The 18,658-nt window shown below is 37.0% G+C and overlaps 1 protein-coding gene across 2 annotated transcripts in view; it reads right to left on the bottom strand.

Annotated features, from left to right (window-relative positions):
- The window catches only part of agap3 (ArfGAP with GTPase domain, ankyrin repeat and PH domain 3), a 281,531-nt gene that overhangs the window by 122,777 nt on the left and 140,096 nt on the right, over nt 1-18,658 (bottom strand). Inside the window, exon 1 of one of the 2 annotated variants that reach the window (XM_088643059.1) lies at nt 13,705-16,036. The exons of the other annotated variant lie outside the window; for it this stretch is intronic. Within the exon in view, the coding sequence (XP_088499185.1) occupies nt 13,705-15,058 (1,354 nt within the window). The 5' untranslated portion in view covers nt 15,059-16,036. Of the gene's footprint in view, nt 1-13,704; nt 16,037-18,658 lie in introns of those variants that run through there. 2 annotated transcript variants of the gene reach the window in all.

The raw sequence follows: 18,658 nt of genomic DNA, 5'->3' as shown, positions 1-18,658 counted from the left end.
GCTCAGGCAACAAGGCAGTAACTGCTGTCACTCAGGTATTACACATGATTTTCAACTCATTATAAACAGAGTTCAGTCTAAAAATACTGTAACCTGATCACCTATATTACAGTCTATAAGCTACTGTACTAAAGAATACAATATCATAATAGTATTTCATGCTATTTACCTTAATTTGAACAAACAAAGTAATATTCTGAAAAGACAATTTGAAAATTGAACATTTTAATCATAGAAAAACCTCCATCATGTCTGAGATCTCAGCTCTGGCACACACCACAAAAAAATTCTCAAAATCTCCATTCACCTCTGATACTATCTACTCCAGGGCATAAAACAGAGGCACTTTGTCTCTATCATAAACAACCCTCTATCATCATCAAAAAGACTAAAACAACAGAAAGTCTGCATTTATAAACAACACTTATCGTACAGATCTACTAAATTGCTATGGAAACGTATATGTACTGTACCTTGCATGCTGTTTTGAAATAAAGAGTATGGATTTCAATATAGAAAGTATTGATTTATTTATAATTTCATAAAACAAAAGCACAACAAATACACAGATATATAAATTAGGTTTTGTAAAGATCTTTTCCCTGACCTGTCAAACCAGCAGGAAAGCAGTTTGGCAGATAAAGCCAATAGCCACCTTCTTGTAGGAAGCATAGTTTTAAATAGCATTCTAAAATCTTTGTTGAATATTCATCATTTTGTTTTGTCAGTTTTTCCAAGTAATGTTTTGGGTAGAAGGACAGATAAAAAATGGTGGTCTTGCCAGTAGCAATAAGGTGAAGTTTTCCTTCTGATGAGGAGCTTGTTATTTTTAGACAGGCATTAATTTATGTAAGGGACATTTATTGCAGTTCTTCCTGTTCAACTCCTGAGTTATCCATCTTGTCACACCTCTCTAAGCATGTCCAGACCTGAGAGAAACACACAGCTCCTCAATTACTAGGCTTTTAAAGACGCCACCTTAAACAAGCCTTGCGGGGGATGGTGTCATTCACCCAGTCTTTGAATTGCAGAAATCCAAAATTTATATTCACAAACAGTACACTGTATGACTCAATATCTTAAGACATAACAGAGTCACCACTGTAGCTGCTTATTTTAAGTAAAAGACCAGTTAAGCAACATTCCACTTACTACCATTCTGCTGTAGAGACAGTCTAAGTAATATTATTTATCTTCAATATGTGCTAATCTTAGGGCTTTAATTTCCTGGATCATTATGACTGCTTAAGTATTGATACTGTATTACCAGGTTGTCAAATAAGAACAAGTCCCTGCATTTTCAAAATGAGCGATTTTTAAAACAAGTTGATTTACTGTACAGGCTCTCATAGAGAAAACTGGGTATGTACAATATTAGATGCTGTGACCAGTTGCATCTCAAGCGAAATTTCTCATTAGTTTTCTTTTTAAGTGAAAGTGTGTTGCACAGAGCAGCTTCCAAGTTGGGGGAAATACATGTTTTGCCTAATATTTAAGGAAATTCATGCAACCAGGCACTAGTAATATATTTTTTCAATGAAAAAGTACATACATACATGTACAGTACATTTCATACATGTACTGTACAACTAGATGTCTTGTCATTTATGTGCTATGTCATAGTTAAAAAAGAACCCAACAGGAATCTCTTATTAAGGATAACACATACACTACACATGTACAGTTTGTGTACCACAATTCACTATGCTTTATTACCCTTATGTGTTAATCAACTGAAGACACATTAGACTGCATTTCTCCTAGGCTAGGGTTGGCTAACCTTTGTCTATAATATATACAGTATGTGTATTTATACATCTATGACACTGTATATAAAGCAGCAGTAAAAGTTCACTGCCAAACTATGGTTAAATACTGTATTTTATTACTAAACTGTAGTAAAAAAATAATTTCTATGAGCTATAGACTAGGTTAAATATCTTACAGTTCATTTACCTAGAAAGGTAAATGTGGAGCACGCCAGTACAACCATCTATACATAGATATGCCAAAAGACACTTAATCCTGGCAAGGACTGCAGCAACTCGAAGCACATCCTGAAAACAAAGGGTGCAAGGCAAGTCCACACCCAGGGTAATCCATTCCACCCACACCCATGCACTAGTCACAGACACTAACCAGTGTCTTAAGCATGTGGGGGGAAATGTGTTCACCCACAGAGGACCAGGGAGAACATGCAAGCTCCACATAAAGGAGACACCAGTTCTGGCCCTAGAGCTGTGAGGCGGGAGAAATAACCTTCATACCAGCATAATGGCCCATATACTTATAATATATATATATAATATAGGAACAGGTAACGGGTTTATTCCATGCTGAAAAGAAAAAGAAAACAACGTTTCGGCCATAAAGCCTTCTTCAGGCGGTTGTTCAGTGGATCTATACAGTATGTAATACTGTATATACTAAAGCATACAAAAAATTATATTCATAGAACAATTTTAAACTACTATAAAACTGAAACACATGCAATGTGGAGGTCAGAAGTAGTGGACTGTGCTCAAAATAACGTTGCTATTTTAAACTTTGGAAAGGAAACAAGACAGCAGTTCCTTATTACAGTGCAGACCCTTCATATGTTAGTACACAGATGGCAAAATAAAACAGATGCAGAACAACACAGCCCAGTGTTCATATTTCTGAAGCCAGTACACAGAGAAAAGACCCAAAAATAGAGGAGTGAACTGTCAATACAAATCACTAGTTCTCTGTGGAAAATGAGCACTACACAAACAGGGGTCCCCCATCAAAGTTACCCCTCAGGCTACGGAACATTTTAAACGCAGTCTGGAACACTCAAATCTTTACTGACAAAAGATGAATTCATTAAAGTGGCATTTTAGCAGGAGCAAAGGAGCACAGGAAAGCTGAGTTGTCTGGACAGTGCCAAGTGTAAAAAGCAACTCACAGAAAAGACCCTGCGTTCACATGTACTGAAGGAACTACACCAATATAATGGAAAATTATTTTGCATTAGTGGATTCTTTTTTTAATAAATTAAGCACAAATAAGTAGAAAACTGATTGATAGACATGTTCTTTACAGTTTTATTAATTGGCTGCCATGGCAGAATGCCCCTAGGTCAGTTTTGGACCTGCAGTACAGACAGTGAATTGAGGGGGTGTTATGCGACTTTTATTGAATTTGATTTGATGAAAATTTGATCAAAGGAGAATTATTGGAGGTCCCAAAGCACATATTCAAGACAAAGTGCACAAGAACCTAAAGACATTTAATGTTACCAATTAAGCTGTGTTATACTGTAACTCTGCTGCAATACCATGCATACAGTATATTCCACTCAGATTAAATGTAAGAATTGTTCCAGTTCCAGTCTGCATGCCTTCCCCCAGTCTACCATGATATTAGAGCTGCAGTACAAACTGAAAATGAGGATTCTCCAATCTCACAGTCCAGCCAGAGCCTCTTCACACCTTGAACCCACTTTTTCTCCACTGAGGAGGTCAGTAAGACAGAGAAATATCGAACTGGTTTTACCATTAACTTTCTCAGTAGGAATTAATGTAGAAAAAGTATATGGCAAAATCCAAGACGGCTGTCCCTCCTTAGCCACTGTGAATATAAATGATACTTGTTTTTTACTTCCATGCAATTTTCCAGCCCATATAAGCAACTCAGTATAGCTGGAATTTCTACTTTCTACTAGGCAGCACTGAAGAAGCCCAGACCAATCAAAAACCACAGGAAATCATAAGGGGGAAAAAGCATGTTCAAATTTCTATCATATGTTTCTTGCAGTAGTAATATGAAGAGGAATCCATTGTAGTCTAGGGAAAGCACTGTCACGGTCTGGCTGTTTGATCACATACTATGGTTCTGTCACAAAGCAGAGTTTTTAACCAAGATTTGGTAAAGGGCTCCACTGAACTGATTTTGAAATGTTATTGGATTTTTGAAAAATTTTTTTAAAAGAACTCTCAGTTCAATTTCAAACCACTGTCAAGCACAGTGTTTTTACTGAGGAAAACTTTAAATATCCTCTTTGATGTATTTTCTAAATTCAAAACGCTAAGTACTTCTATGTCCTACAGGTAAGATCCGCCACCAATTATGTCAACCAAGTAAAAGTTCATGCTTGAATTTAACAGTGGCAGTGGAAACTATTTTAATAAGTTTGGTGGAGACTGGAAAACTCCTAGATAAGCCTCAGTTACAGTATATTCATCTGCATTGCTATTAGGGGAGGAATACTCCAAGGCTACATTTAGCTACTGCAAAACCTGATGGCATAGTCGGATGTTCTTTTCTTAAGAACTTGTTTAATTAGACCTTATTCTGGAAGATACAATTCTCTGTGTTTTTTTCTACATTATGTTTTGTTATAATGGTTAACTATAATATACAGAAGAAGTGAAAGATCTGTGGCAACACTGAAAGTTAGAACAGGCTCCACCTGCCTGTAGAAAACAGGCTTGGGCTGTTCATATTATGTTCCATTTTGATGCTTGTTACAGTCCTATAAAGATCACCACAAGCTTAATTCTAGCAGAGGTCAAGGGCAAGCACACTTTCATCAGCTATCTAAAATGTAGAACGGAAACAAGTTGTGTGTATGTGCTGTATAGGACGGCAGAGGAGGCAGGGGAGAATATAAGACAGCACAAAGATAAACAAGAAGAAAAGATGCATTTAATGTAAAACTAACAAATAGCTCTAGGAACTATTTCACAGCAGATCTTTCCATCAAAAAGCCACAGGCTGCCGTGAAGATGAAAAAAAATAGTGGAGAAAACACAAGAGATTTCAAGAAGATGGCCCATGGAAAAAAAAGTAGAATCACTTGGCCTATCTTTCATAAGCTTGCTGATTTTAGAAAGCCATATTCCAGTCTTAGTTTTGAATATGATCATTGTGGTACTTAATGTTAACAATATGGTTCATGAAAGATAGCAATTTACTGGGGTAAAAAATTCAGTCAAATATAAAGCTGAATAGGGACATAATAGCATAAGAAAAGCCCAAAATCCATGGATTAATACATAGTAATTTTGTTTAAGATGTACTGAAAAGTAATAATAAAGGATGACAGTCAAGACCTGTTTGGACTCTCTGATAATCCCTAATGTCTGCTATTGTGAGAGACATCAGCTACACTTTTGTCAGTACAGAGCTGAAACGTATCTACAGTACTATTATTCAGTACGAGTGCTATTCAACATACAGCGACAGACCCAGTTACTACCAGAAATTTATATTTTAATAATTCTTAAAATAAAGATAGTTTTTATAAACAGGGACAATGCAATGTAAAAAGGAAAGTATTGTATTTAATATAATATAATGGTTTGCTTTGTTTATGTGTCATGTCATGTTTATGGGTTTTAGTGGAAAAGTATGACATAGTGGACTGAAATAGGTTTAAGCATCAGGTTTTCCATCACAGATATTTGATAGAGAGCTTATAGGATATGTACAAATGCAACAAAAGACTCAGTTACAATAGAATACTGAACCAAAATTGCCGATTCTTATAACTTTATAGCTTCTTGTGAAAAGTCAAGCATTCTGTCCAGCTAGACATAATTCAGTACCCACTGCAGTGTCCACTGACATTTTAAATATTTACATAACTGAGCATAGTCACCTTTAATTATCTTCCCATCACATATTCCTGCAAGGGTGCAACAAAGAAGTGAGATTAAACAAGATATAATTGACTGTTTGAGCATGCAGTCTCACACAAGTTTCTTTATTCTTTTATCTTAGAGAAAGAATTTACTGACAAAGGTCTTCGGGCAGACAAAGTACAATAAGCACACAGTCTGTTAAAGATCTTCACCTATTTCTTCAAGTGGGCAGAAAGACAAGGCAAAGCCTTCACAGAACAAATATGTTTTTATATGATATAACCAAGACAAGCAAAGGAAACAGACTCCTTGCCCCTAGGTATCTAAACTTCACCCTACCATCAAAAACTACCCAAAGGTTAAACAGCCACTACAACTTTTTTTTTTGTTTTTTCGACAGCATGTAATTTACAATCTCAGAGACAAGCAAGGGGAAATTATGGGGGTTAAAATTTAAAAAAGGAATGCTTGCCTTTAGGATCCCTTACATGCACAGCCAAAATGAATCTGTGCTAGACAACTCAATACAAAATCCCTGAAAGAACATTAAAGAAGAAAATTAGTCCCTGCAGAATTCTGCAAAAGAAACATTTAATTTATTATTGCTAAATCCAAGTACTGATATTTATGAACTATGGAATAATCCATTAAAAATAAAAGGAACATCCTTGGATAATATGATTAACATCTTTTATACATCTACGATAACTTAATTAAAAGGCTACTGCAGATTTCAGGAGGAACAAAGAGATGAGCACTGAGGGCTGTAACTAGGCTTCAAAGTTGACAGTAACTGATTTTTAAGGCCATGTCAGAATTAAGCAACATTAAAGGACAGTCTGAATGAAACTGGAAACTTCAAAGCTACAACATTTTAAACAGACCTTACAGGCTTACTATAGTATTTTTATGTAGCTGTACTATACTATTTTAGCAGGTACGTATGTATTAATCTGTGGGCTTTCTTTTTCTGTCATTCCAAAATGAAACATAATGAGCATAAAGTCATGTCATGAATTTTATTTTCACTGCAATGTTTGTTTTGGGACTCTCAACAAAAGGTGATTGTTACATATGGATACATGTTGCAAATTAATATTAAGAGACAAGAAAGAAAAACAGTAAAACAGAAAGAAATCTTTGTTTAAAAACACACTTAAGACTTAAAAAGAAGTTAAATTTCAATTAACAACAACATGAGATGTTACTCTTTCGTAAAATTTCCATTACATTAAAAAAAACTCACCTACAGTACTGGCACACAACCAGTAGCCATAACTGTGTACTCTAGCTTGAGCCATGTGCTAATCCTGTGTTGTTGTAGTGATATGGTGCAACACTGTTTCTATGTCTGTATTAGATATTTACTCATCAGCATGATAAGAACTGACATGTTCCAAAGATTCGGTTATTGGGCAACAAGGCAGATTTAATAGATTGGTAGAACAGAATGACTCATATGTATGGCTATACAGCAAAAATATACAGTAAAAGCCTAATTTAATAGGATCAGTGAAGATGTTACAGCATTTCAGTAAATGTTCTGTGTTCTTTGATAGTAAATGGGATTCTATAAACCTTCTAAATAACTAAATATCATAGATGTATATTTCATTTTTTAAATACCTTGCATATTTTATGTAGTAAATCCAAATAATGGTGGGAATAGTGCATGCATTGCTATATGAATTTGGACAGATGATCATTTGCAATGTTTTGCGCCACACATTTTCAATTTCTGCACCTTAGCAAACAGAAAACATATACAAAACTAATTCTAAAAATCCTTACATTTTAGAGCATCTTTCACCTCAAAGTGCTTTAATTTTCAGGCTACCTACTTCAGCCACCACTGAAGTGCAGCACCTATTCGAGTGATACACAGCAGACATGCAATCAGCCCCACTACACAGCAGATTACATAGAGAAGTGAGAAATTACTTCAACTGGATTTTGGGGGAATTTTAGGAAAGCCAGAATGCCCCAACCCAGTGTGGCATTTAACCAAGACACTAGACTATTTAACACTCCATTTCTTTAAAAATAAAGAGAAGTACTGAAGTAACAGATTCTAATCTAGATACAGATAGATAATACAGTAATAACTAAAACAGAATGCAAGGAAACATTTGTAGGAAGTTTTAATACGGCTTTCCTGACTTTTAATGCAACGCGGTGCATCCATCAAATAAGCAAGTCAGATTGTTCACTACAGCTAGGCAATTACAGAGAACTCTATCCCAGCACAGCATCCCTCAGTGGAGTGATGCAACAACTAACAATCTGAATAATTTATAGAGTTAAAGCACTATATTGTTCAGCTGTTGGAGTGAATCAAAGCTGGACTATGTATTGAAAACGTAGCTATTTTTTCATTTTGTGTGAAGGCACGAGAAACCAGCTCTAAGCTTAAGCTCAAGCTGTAAAGCACATTTTGATGGTACTGTGGCTCACCCAGCTCTCCCTCTAGACCGTTCAAAAAGAAAATCGCTCGCCTCTAGAACAGAGGTAGAAGAGCAGGGAAAACATAAAAGGCCTGGTTATCCATCTTCAGAGCCCTTTTAAAATGAAGATAATTATTTTCACTGTATTGCAATCAACAGTTCTGCTTTCCTAGACATGATCAATATTGCTGGCTAATGCAAAAACCTTGATATACCTTGACCAGCTGTTATGCAAATTGATCAAAATCAATGCACATCAATACCTGTCTATCTCTATCAAAATACCACAATGCATTTTCAGATCTAGAGCTGATGACTACTTCTGATGAAATTCAAGTATGTGAACCTTCCACACGCGAGTTTCTTATTCCTCCTTGAGTAAGATTTTTTAATAACGGGAGTTATTAAGGAAGAGTCCTACACCTCAGCCACAATCTATCGTTTGCATCCAAATATTAATCAGCAACTGCGACACAAAAAACAATAACGCTTGACGTTATTGGACCAGGGACGCAGATTTAGACTCATGAATGGAGCAGGAAAAGGTTTTGTACTTACCACTGGATATTTAGTCATTTTTGTCTGCAAAATGTTTGAAACAATAACACTTGGATCATTATGTTAGATACTATAGTAAAACAAAGTTACTTATTTACTAAAGTTGTAACTTTATGAATAACGTATTTACAATAAGAGAGGAAGACAAAATACCCATCTTTGAATGCCATCAGATGACAAATTCATCTCTTCTCTGTGCTAGAATCCAGTGAGAACAGAAGAGCCCTGTTAGATTAGGTAAATGCATAGTTCAGCATCACATGGTTGCAGCGATTTCTGACTTCAATATCCACCAAACTATCACTATTTATTATATAACGGTGCTTGTTCATATGTCGAAAAAGCCAGTAATCCAAGAACTGCAGCTAAAACAACTTCTGTACATTGCTTTCATGTTTACAGATAGCTTATTTTACCAGATTCTATAGTGTATACTGTACAATAAAAGGGTAACTCAATGCTTTATGTCCATTTAAAAAAATTGTAGCCACTAGGAAAATTAATATCTGTTCTATCTGTACATCCCATCAGAGCGTCAAGACATTGATCATTTAAGTATTGTTTACATCTGGATTGGGGTACACCACTGACATGACTGGAGCTTATACTTTCTAAAGCCTGGCTCCTGGCATACTTAATTCTGAAGTTCACATGTGAAAATCAGGATGGGTTACAGGAACAATATAAGTCATTCAACTAAACTTCTAAAGCAATGGGGCAAGTATCAACAGGTGCTGAAACACCTTCAACACAAAACTCAACTGTTTTGTTAGAAGCTCTTCAGTTCAATCATGGAGTGGGGCATGCCCACATTCCACAGCCCTGACAGGCCAGGCTGCCATAAAGAAACACTGGGCCTTGCAGAGCAATGACGTTATAAAAACAAAGGAAAAAACATCACTAAAGCACTGCTCTTCAGACTATTTAGATAATATCATATTAAGAGCTGTGATACACTCAGTATTTAGGGTGTGATTTAAAAACCTTGGTAACTGTCTGCTGTGTATAAATTAGTCATAAAAAATAACAGCCTTTTCACTTACTGCAAGTTATTTCAGTGTTTTCACATTGGATTGTATCTTGCCTAAACAGCACAAAAAGCAAACAAAAAAAACCTCCTGGCATTAATAAATCTTACTGCCACATTTACAGTAAGTTTTCTTTTCCAGGTTTTCTATAATGAAATATTTTATTGGTTGTATTTCCATTCTTGTGACTTTCAGAAATTACTTCATTAGAGCAACAGGAATATTTCAGGACCAGCAAAATCTTTTTCATTACAGAAACATTTTACATTCACACTATTTCTTAATGTAATCAGTTTACTGGAAGAATGTTCACGCAATAATAATGCAAAAATAGTGAATGACTTTTGTTGCATCGGCACCACAAGTTGTTTAAAAAGGGTGTGATTTTTTTTTTAGTAATTTCCAAGTAGAATCAAATCTGTATGAATAAATCTGGATGAGATTATGATTCCCATTCTGCCATGGCAGCCTGCCACACCTCTACTCACCTGGTACGCAGTGCCGATTGCCATGGCAATATTCTGATAGGAAACCTGAATCATCTGCAGGCAATGTACAACCACAAACACCTCTGATGGTTCAGGATATTGAAGATAGACATGGCCAATGCTCAGGGCTCTGATTTAGAGTTCAGTTTTGACCACAGAACCACTTGCTTTTGTTCCTGTTGCTTTCACTTGCGATTCTCCCTGGATGCTCAACTCTAGCTTCATCCTGATCACATCTCCGAATATGTCCCTTTGTGCTCTGGACCTGTTAATTTCACGTGCTACAGACCTTTGTCCTGTCTGCATTTGTCCTTTTATGCCTCTACTGTCTCTATCCTTGAACCTTGATTGCATCTGACCACAGTCCTGGACTGTTTGCCTCCATCAAGCTCTGTATTTCCACAACACACTGGCCAAAGTTTCCCTGTTGTTCCTCTCTCAGCCTGCACATTACAAACCAAACTGCTGCTTAGTTCCACCTTAAGCAGCAACCATGACTATTATGAAATGAAACACGCTGATGCATAAAGAAAATCCAAGTTTGTTCTACAGCAATGGCACATACAACATGCGATTACATTTTAAAAGGTAAGTAGACAGGTCATTGATTAGTAGCATTGCAATAACAGAACACTGTGCTCAGGGCATGTGATTTCAGAAGAAAACATCAGGTGATCGTTGTTGATGTACTGTAACATAGCTCAAATTAGTTAACATTCTTTATAGTCATTAAAATTTTATTTCAGTGCTTTTAATTAACATAAAAAAGAAAAGGATATGACCGTTTTCCACTTGATTAATGAAGATTATTTAGTTCTGTTCTGTCAGTGAGAAAGTGCAAAAATAATGAAATGTTCTGCTTCAACAATCAGCAGACTAGCCCCACAAAGCTAGGAAGACAATGTGGGAGGGACAGGCCATACCCTCGAAGGCTGAGAGTCACCACATAATGCCTGGACCATCACACCGGTGACAACCATCTTTTGAACTACTGTCCAGCTTTAATGACTACAACACAAGGAATTCCAGGAAGAAAGATTCACTAGAGCAGCAGAATGATTTCTGATTACCACCTGCTTGAACAACTACATGCTCAGAGGCTAATACATGAGTGAAAGTTAGTAAGAGCTGAGAGACAAAATCATCATCCATTGTGAGCCAAAGAACATCTGAACATGGTGGCAGGGAGAGTAATGGAACACTTTATTCACTTATTTATTAGCCCTTGACAGATCATAAGTTGTGTGCAGACTTTTGATGGCTGTCTTGTTTAAATTGGCCAATGAAGTGGTAGAAAAAATGAAGATGTGGCGAGGAATTTACTTTAACACAAAGTCCACTCTGCAATACAGTACATTTACCAGTCAAGTGTGCGAGACAACAGTTTGTTTTTCCATTACATAATTTGAGTTGACATTAAAGTGGTAATTTCCAGAAGGACAATACAAGACAACATTAGGACTACAATGCCCAAATAAAAAAAAAAGATTTTTCTCAACAATCATCTACAGATAGATCACCATGGTTACCGCCACATGGAAAAAGAGAAGTGGTGGAACGGTCCATCCAAATGTTGTGCTTCAAGCTGTTGTGCTTGTGCTAATGCACAAGAGTAAGACCATATAGTAATGTCGTTAATGTTTTCAATTTGACAGTATGTCATGTTTTGTACAGAAAATATATAATGATTCCTTGATCTGTATTTTTATTAATATTATTTGCAATTGTTAAATATCTGTGAAGATATTAAATGGATAAAATCTATCTCATCTCAGTGCGGCCTTTCCTTAGGAATCATTATCGAATGCAAAAAGAGAACCCTGACTAATCCCTAAAGGAAGTAATTGCAAGAATAAATGGCATGAAATTTCTATTGCAACAATGTGATATAAAGCTCAAAAGTGACATCAGTTACGAATATATTACAACAACCTTATCAGGAAGAGTTCTTCCATGCAGTAGATAGGATTGTTTACCTCTGCTTTTAAAATAAAACAAATCATTGCTAGTGCAAAATGCGTTGAAACCATGCTCTACACATCCAGTAAGATTTCTGTCATTTTGATATGATGCCAATAACAACATCATCTCTCTTACAGTGCATAAACTGTTAAAATACAGGTTTGCAGCCATCATATTCTAAACAGTCATGTACAAGTGTCTCCTTTTTTAAGAGTGATGTTTGCCAAAAGCCTCTCCTCGAATAACGATATAATTAACGTGCTTAATTGCTATACTTTCATGCAGGTTAAAGCAAACCACATTTCAACAGACAGCACTTTGCTACAATCTCATGAACCCTTTATTTTTTTTAATAAGTGGCTGGTCACACCAGTTTTTTTCTGACATCCATGCAAAACCGTCTAGATTATGGGGGCTGATGTTTACAAACTGTCATGATGTTTCTCTATTTTAGTATTGTCTGCCAGATTGAAGTATGTTTTTGTCCTAATATGATTATGTGCATGTAATTACACAAAAATAAAACATATAATATTTTACTTATCATTTATTTAACCCCATGATCACAAATACAAATTAACTATTTTGATGTTGAAGGGGACTGTATAGTATTATGAAAACCCTTTTATATTAATATTAAGGCACATAACACATCATTCCAAAATAAGATTAAATATGGAATATTTATACATTGAACTTCTTTGAACTTCTTAAAATGCCAAAATACTAACACATAAAAAGGTTCATATGCCATCATTTAAATTCCTTTACATCAATAAAGAGCTGTATCCATATGAAGAATACCTAATTTCATATAAGAATTTATTATGGATCAAAAAACACTGCACTCTGTACTGAACAAAAGTATGGCAAACTGCATTCAAGACAGAGAGAACAGAAACACACAGATTACTAAATTATTCTGAGCACAGAATGTGGGCATTACTCCAAAGAATGTTTTTAATGATTAAGAGGAAAAAAAACAGCTTCAAAGTGTTTGACTATAATACTTGTTTCTAGACGTGCACATTTACTCAGGAGTCCATCGGTCAGATTATTCTTGACTTTGACGCACAATCTGTAAACTCAGTAGTTACCCAGAGGATTATTTATGCCCTCATGCCTCCAGTGAAGCAGAACAGTGTAAGAAATGTACTTTGGTCATATAGCTGGTACCTGTTTCAACTGTCTAACAAGATTTTGAGATGCAATATAACACTCCACTACTTAAACTGAGGAGAAGGAAATTGATTCCAAACCTTTGGACAGTTTCCAGCCTTTGTCTGTATGATCACAGTTTTGATTAATCTGCCCTCTATCCCCCCAATTCTCCTATTCCAAATATCCTATTCTCATGTTAAAGAAAATCGGTCTATTAATCCAAAATCCAAAAAGATGTATGCACCTGACTCAAAACTTTGTAATTTAAAATCTTTGAAGAGGAGTTCAGGGAGTCTATTGGAAAAAACATACATACTGCTATCAATCCATACAGAGCTTACCTTAAGCTTTGATGCAGTATCTGTTTCTATGGCAATGGACCCTGGGCTTTTTTTATTTGTTGCCAGAAGAAATTGACTAGGCTCTCTCTTCACAGAATTTATATCAAATTTACCTTTAGACGGCTGGTCCTTTTTCTTAAAGCGGCTTGTCAACAGTTTCCAAACACTGGGTTCATTTGTGCTGGGCTCTGAAAGCTTGGCCGGATAATTTGGTATTTCCATGACTTTGAGCTTCCCTTTGCTTTGGTACCTCACATACTGAATACCCCCATCTTCTGCCTTGTCCCTAGAGGGTGCCAGACTTCTCCCAGTCAGATAGGAAAATGGACGTGTAGAATACAAGGTTTCATCACCATCACTTTTGGTACGTAGCCTCTCTCTCGGGTCATCGCTCTCCCCTTTATCTCGGCCCCTCTTTATCCGGAAACTCAGACTCCTCCGGAATGAAGCCAATGTCTTCTTGGGGCTGTCACCCTTCCTGTTGAGCGGAGGGGACCTCTCCCCTTCTTTGGCCACTCTGCTAAAAAAATTCCAGCGGAAGCCAGTCTTCTGGAAGCTGGCCCCGTCACTGGATGAGCGGTTGAAGCTGGGACAGTTGTCAGAGGCCAGGTCATCGCAAGAAACTCGCTTGTTTATCTCTAGGAAGGTCATGCTGACTGGCCGTGGTCTCCCTCTTGGTGTGGACCTCAAGGGAACCTCCTGTATATTCCTCCTAGAAATATTGGTCTTGATTCTCTCCGAGAAGCGAAGCTCGGCTTTTTTGGCTCTGCGCTGCCGGAAGATATCTAGAAGTCCACTAATGTTACTGCTGTGTTGAGGGGTCGTCTCAGCAGCATTTAACTCTGCCAGAACACAAATGCTTTTGGGTCTCCTCTGTCTCTCCTGGGCAGCTTGCAAGACTGATTCCAATTTGGATGAGGAGCTGTACATGCTCACAACTTTCCTGCTGCAATCAGGTTGGCTCTGATAAAGCCGTCGGAACACCACCTCCCCAGGACTAGATGGGGACCCAGAGCCCCCAGAGGACAGACGGTCATTACCCTGCTGCTCGCCCTGGGCCAAGAAGATAGTGCCGATACAAGCTGAGCTGTCCTCTGTTCGGTGCTGTACCTGTCGTCGCTGCACAGAAGGTGGAGGCATTCCTTCCCGGGCTACTTCGGAAAACTTTATCATGGAGTGATTCCGTTCAATAAACCTGTCCATCTTCATTTTTTCACTTGCCCTCCCCTCTCCGCCTCTGCAGTCCGCTTTCAGAGAAGGCTTGCTGCAGAGAGCTCTAGGAGACCTCCCCTGCCCCGAGCTCTCTCCATGCTCTCCTGAACACACTCCCTGCTGCTCCCAGGAGAGCTGGCTCTCAGCAGTGGAGGCAGTCTGAGTGTTGCCTATCCCCGCCTTCCTCTGACTACCCTGATCTCTATTAGACTGAGTGACAGAGCCACAGTAAAAAGTCCCGTTCTGCTGCAGCATGCCAGCATTCACAAGTCTCACTTCTGTAGATCCTTCTATCAAAACCAGTATATTTTCACTTTGCACATCATACTATGGGGACGCCTGTGTTCTGTACTTCAACTCTCTTACAGCTGCAGGCAAAAAGAAACAAATCCTTTACAGGTTGTACCTGGATAATAGCCAGAAAGCTAATTTTTCTTCTATCTTCATAAGCAACTTTTTTTAAATTATGCATTTGGTTTGCAAACAAAACACCTGAGACCAAAAAAAAACTTCTGTAATGTTGAACTTATGAAGTTGCAAAATAAATCTTCAAAAGATATACTGTATATAGGCAACAAAAATATGAGTCAAAATGAAAATAACTATATATAAGCTATATGGTACATACTGTAGCAGCAATACATATGAATAGAAAAAAAAGAAAACTTTTGTCTTGTCCGCGCTTGTAGAGTGTCCCATATAAAATGTTAGCACAATGCCTGCAGCAATTGTTGTTGCTCAATGCAGCAGTTCAGGATGGAGGTAGTGGATAAGCAACAGTCCTCTATACATACAGCTTTACCCATGCCCAACTCCAAAGAACAGGAATACAAAGAGTGGATCTCTCTGCAATGCCAGGAGTAGCAACACTGAACAAACAGCTAACAAAATGGTACTGAAGATGGAGAACAGATGACTGATGTTAGAATTCTGCAGGCTTGAAAAAAAAAACTAGGAAATAAAAAATTGAACTTCTGTCCTGTGCAGCAAGATCATCAATGGAAACTCCATTATGAAAGACTGCTTTGTCCTAGAAAACCACTCTTACATCCTCTCTTCACATGCTGTCTATCAAGCATTCTTTCTTCCGCAGGAAAGAGAGGAGAAAAAAACAACCAAACAAAAAGAAAAACTCATTTCTATGCTCTTGGTGCTGGAGAGGAGAGAAGAATGTCTGACTTATAATGCTAACTTTATAGCTCTCCTCTTCCCTGTATATTCTTTCTCCTGATACTTCAGTAATTTTCATACAAATGAAAAGAAAGCATGATCTGTTCTTATACTGTAGGTGTTTTTTACCAAAGTATTCCCATTTTGAGCAGAAGTCTCCTCCCTCCCTTTACACAAACACACCCCTATCTAATCCACCAGCAGAGCTTTAAGAGTCAGTTTTCAAGAACTGCACTTTTAGAAACAGGTGAATCAAGTCCCCTGAGGGGCAGTAGACACTAGATGCTTAAAAGTAATCAAAATGAAACAGATTTATGAGCTTGGGCAAGCACTGCATTCCACAAATTATTTTTCAGAAAATTATGTTTTATAAAGTTTTTCACATCCATGTGTTGCAAATTCTTTCCATATCAGTTCATAGTTTTATCTTGCTGTTCTAAGGTGTAGGTGACCAGTGGATGGAAGGCTAAGAATGGCAGTACAGTTAATAACACAGACCCCACAATATTCATTTTTCTGTGCTTGATAATGAGCTAATGCAGCCTCAGGGACTGAGTTTAGCCTGTGCCTTGTCTGGCAGACATCACCTGGAATTCTCTTTCAAGAAAGCACAGTGTCATGAAAGCCGCAAGCCTATTTTAGCACCCATTAAGCAGCAGGTATATAAGCACCAAACACTTACAAGAATGAAAAACGACAGTATGCGCTACATGTCAAATGAACTCAAAAGAATGACTTCAAATAGAAGCAGAAATATATATTGCTTAAGCAAAAATGTTATCAGCCTTTTCACCAGCGATGATTAATGCTACATATTAATATAAATCCCAAAATGTAAGCAAACCAACCCTTGCAAGAAATAGGGGGAAAAAAGGCCAAAGAAAGTAGAAAGTTTCAGGTGAAAGAGAAATTTCATGCATTTATAATTAGGTTTAATTTAATGAATAATTTAAAGACTGTAGTGCTCAAAACTGTGCTAGTGAAAAGAACAAATGAAACAGTAGAAAATCAGTTTCAGAGAAATAAAATGAGTGTAAAAAAATCTTCTGGCCTTTTGGTAACTATAGCAACTCCCAAATGTGGCTCACCAACTACATGCAGTGACTATTAGCTGAGGATCTGATTCCTTTTAGCTGAACCTCTAGTCTTTTGTGGTTTTTGTCATAGAATAACAAATGTGTAATTGTAGACAATAGGAGACTGTTAATGCGTGAAACACAGACGTGCAAAAAAAAGTTAAAAGGGGAAATCTAGGGATTTGGAATTTAATGACATATTTCAAGTTAAGCTGTAATTAACACTCGAACCTTGAAGCTCACAATACTAAAAATCTACTAGATGGTAAGTCAAAATTGTTAATACTTGGCAATACTACAAAATACCAGTTAAACATCTTACGGTTTTACCTTTGCTTATAGTATGGAAACCTTGCACAGAAGTTGGTGAAGAATTAACCTAAGCTTATTACCAAGTGACTGGAATGCAAATCAGAATTAAATATCTACTTGTGTAAAAATATCGCCTGTATCAATACATTACACTACAACACTTTACAGTTGTCACAATCATTTAATCTACAGATACCTGATAGGCACTTTAACCTTGGATACAATTTAAAAACAAGAGTTGACTAGTAAGGTTTAAGATTCTCTTAACCATAACCTTACCTTTAAGACCATCAACAATCCCACAGAATAAGGAATTACCAACAACATTGAAGCAGTCTATTTCCGGCTGTGGTAATACTGTATTAGAACATCTTTTGAGGCCCTTTAAAATCATTCAGGCATATGAGGGTTATCCTCATGTGACCTACAGTAAAATCAGCCCCATGCAAAAGGGTCAGTAAAAACTAAACAGATCCTGTAGTAGAATATTTGTCTTAGTAAGAAACAACCAGAAGTAAAAGTGGGAAGCAGTGCAACCTAGTGGTTATAATAAGCATTGGGAACACGGACGCAGTACTGGACGTTTTTTTGTTATTGCTCTCATTATTTCTTTAACTATTAACAAAGTTAAAAATTTAACTAAATAACATCAGATTTCTTTATCCATCTATCTATCTTCTAACTGCTTTATTTGATTTGCATTTGATGTGAAAGTGTAATGGAAACATCCAGAATTCTATAGAGAGCTCCAAACACTTCCCTATTCCCTGGGCTATAAAAGCATACGATATATGAAAAACATTCAGTAGCACACGTCGTAGGTCATTAAGGTCCACTAGTTGGGGCATAACCATAAAAGAATTAAGAAAAATTGAATCTACCCCAGTAAATATTTATAGGAAGCATAAATCCAAAGGCAACAGTTTGAGATCACCAAATCAAACCATCTTGAAAACATTCAAATTGTTAAAAACTGCCACTTGAAATCGCTTGCATCAATGCAGAATTCATGGCTGGATTGCAAGAAAGCAGTCTCTTCTGAAGGCGAACCGCAGAAAGAGGAAACTTGAAAATTGAATTTGCCTTTTACATCTACAATTATTTATTGAATTACAATTGCAACCGGTCAGATCGACAATGAGAACTGGTTTTCATGGTCTGATGGCATGAGAATTTACTTTTCTGATACATGTGCACATCAGCTTGATCAACACTGAAAACACTCATGCAATGTGATAGTAGGGAAGGCTTTATTATGTTTTGAGAGTGTTTAGTATCCATGTGTTCTCATGAACTC

The sequence above is a fragment of the Lepisosteus platostomus genome, chromosome 8, assembly GCF_059453375.1.
Source record: "Lepisosteus platostomus isolate fLepPlt1 chromosome 8, fLepPlt1.hap1, whole genome shotgun sequence".
Lineage (NCBI taxonomy): Eukaryota > Metazoa > Chordata > Actinopteri > Semionotiformes > Lepisosteidae > Lepisosteus > Lepisosteus platostomus.
The sequence above is the reverse complement of the archived record's forward strand: the minus strand, read 5'-3'. Positions and strand labels throughout refer to the sequence as shown.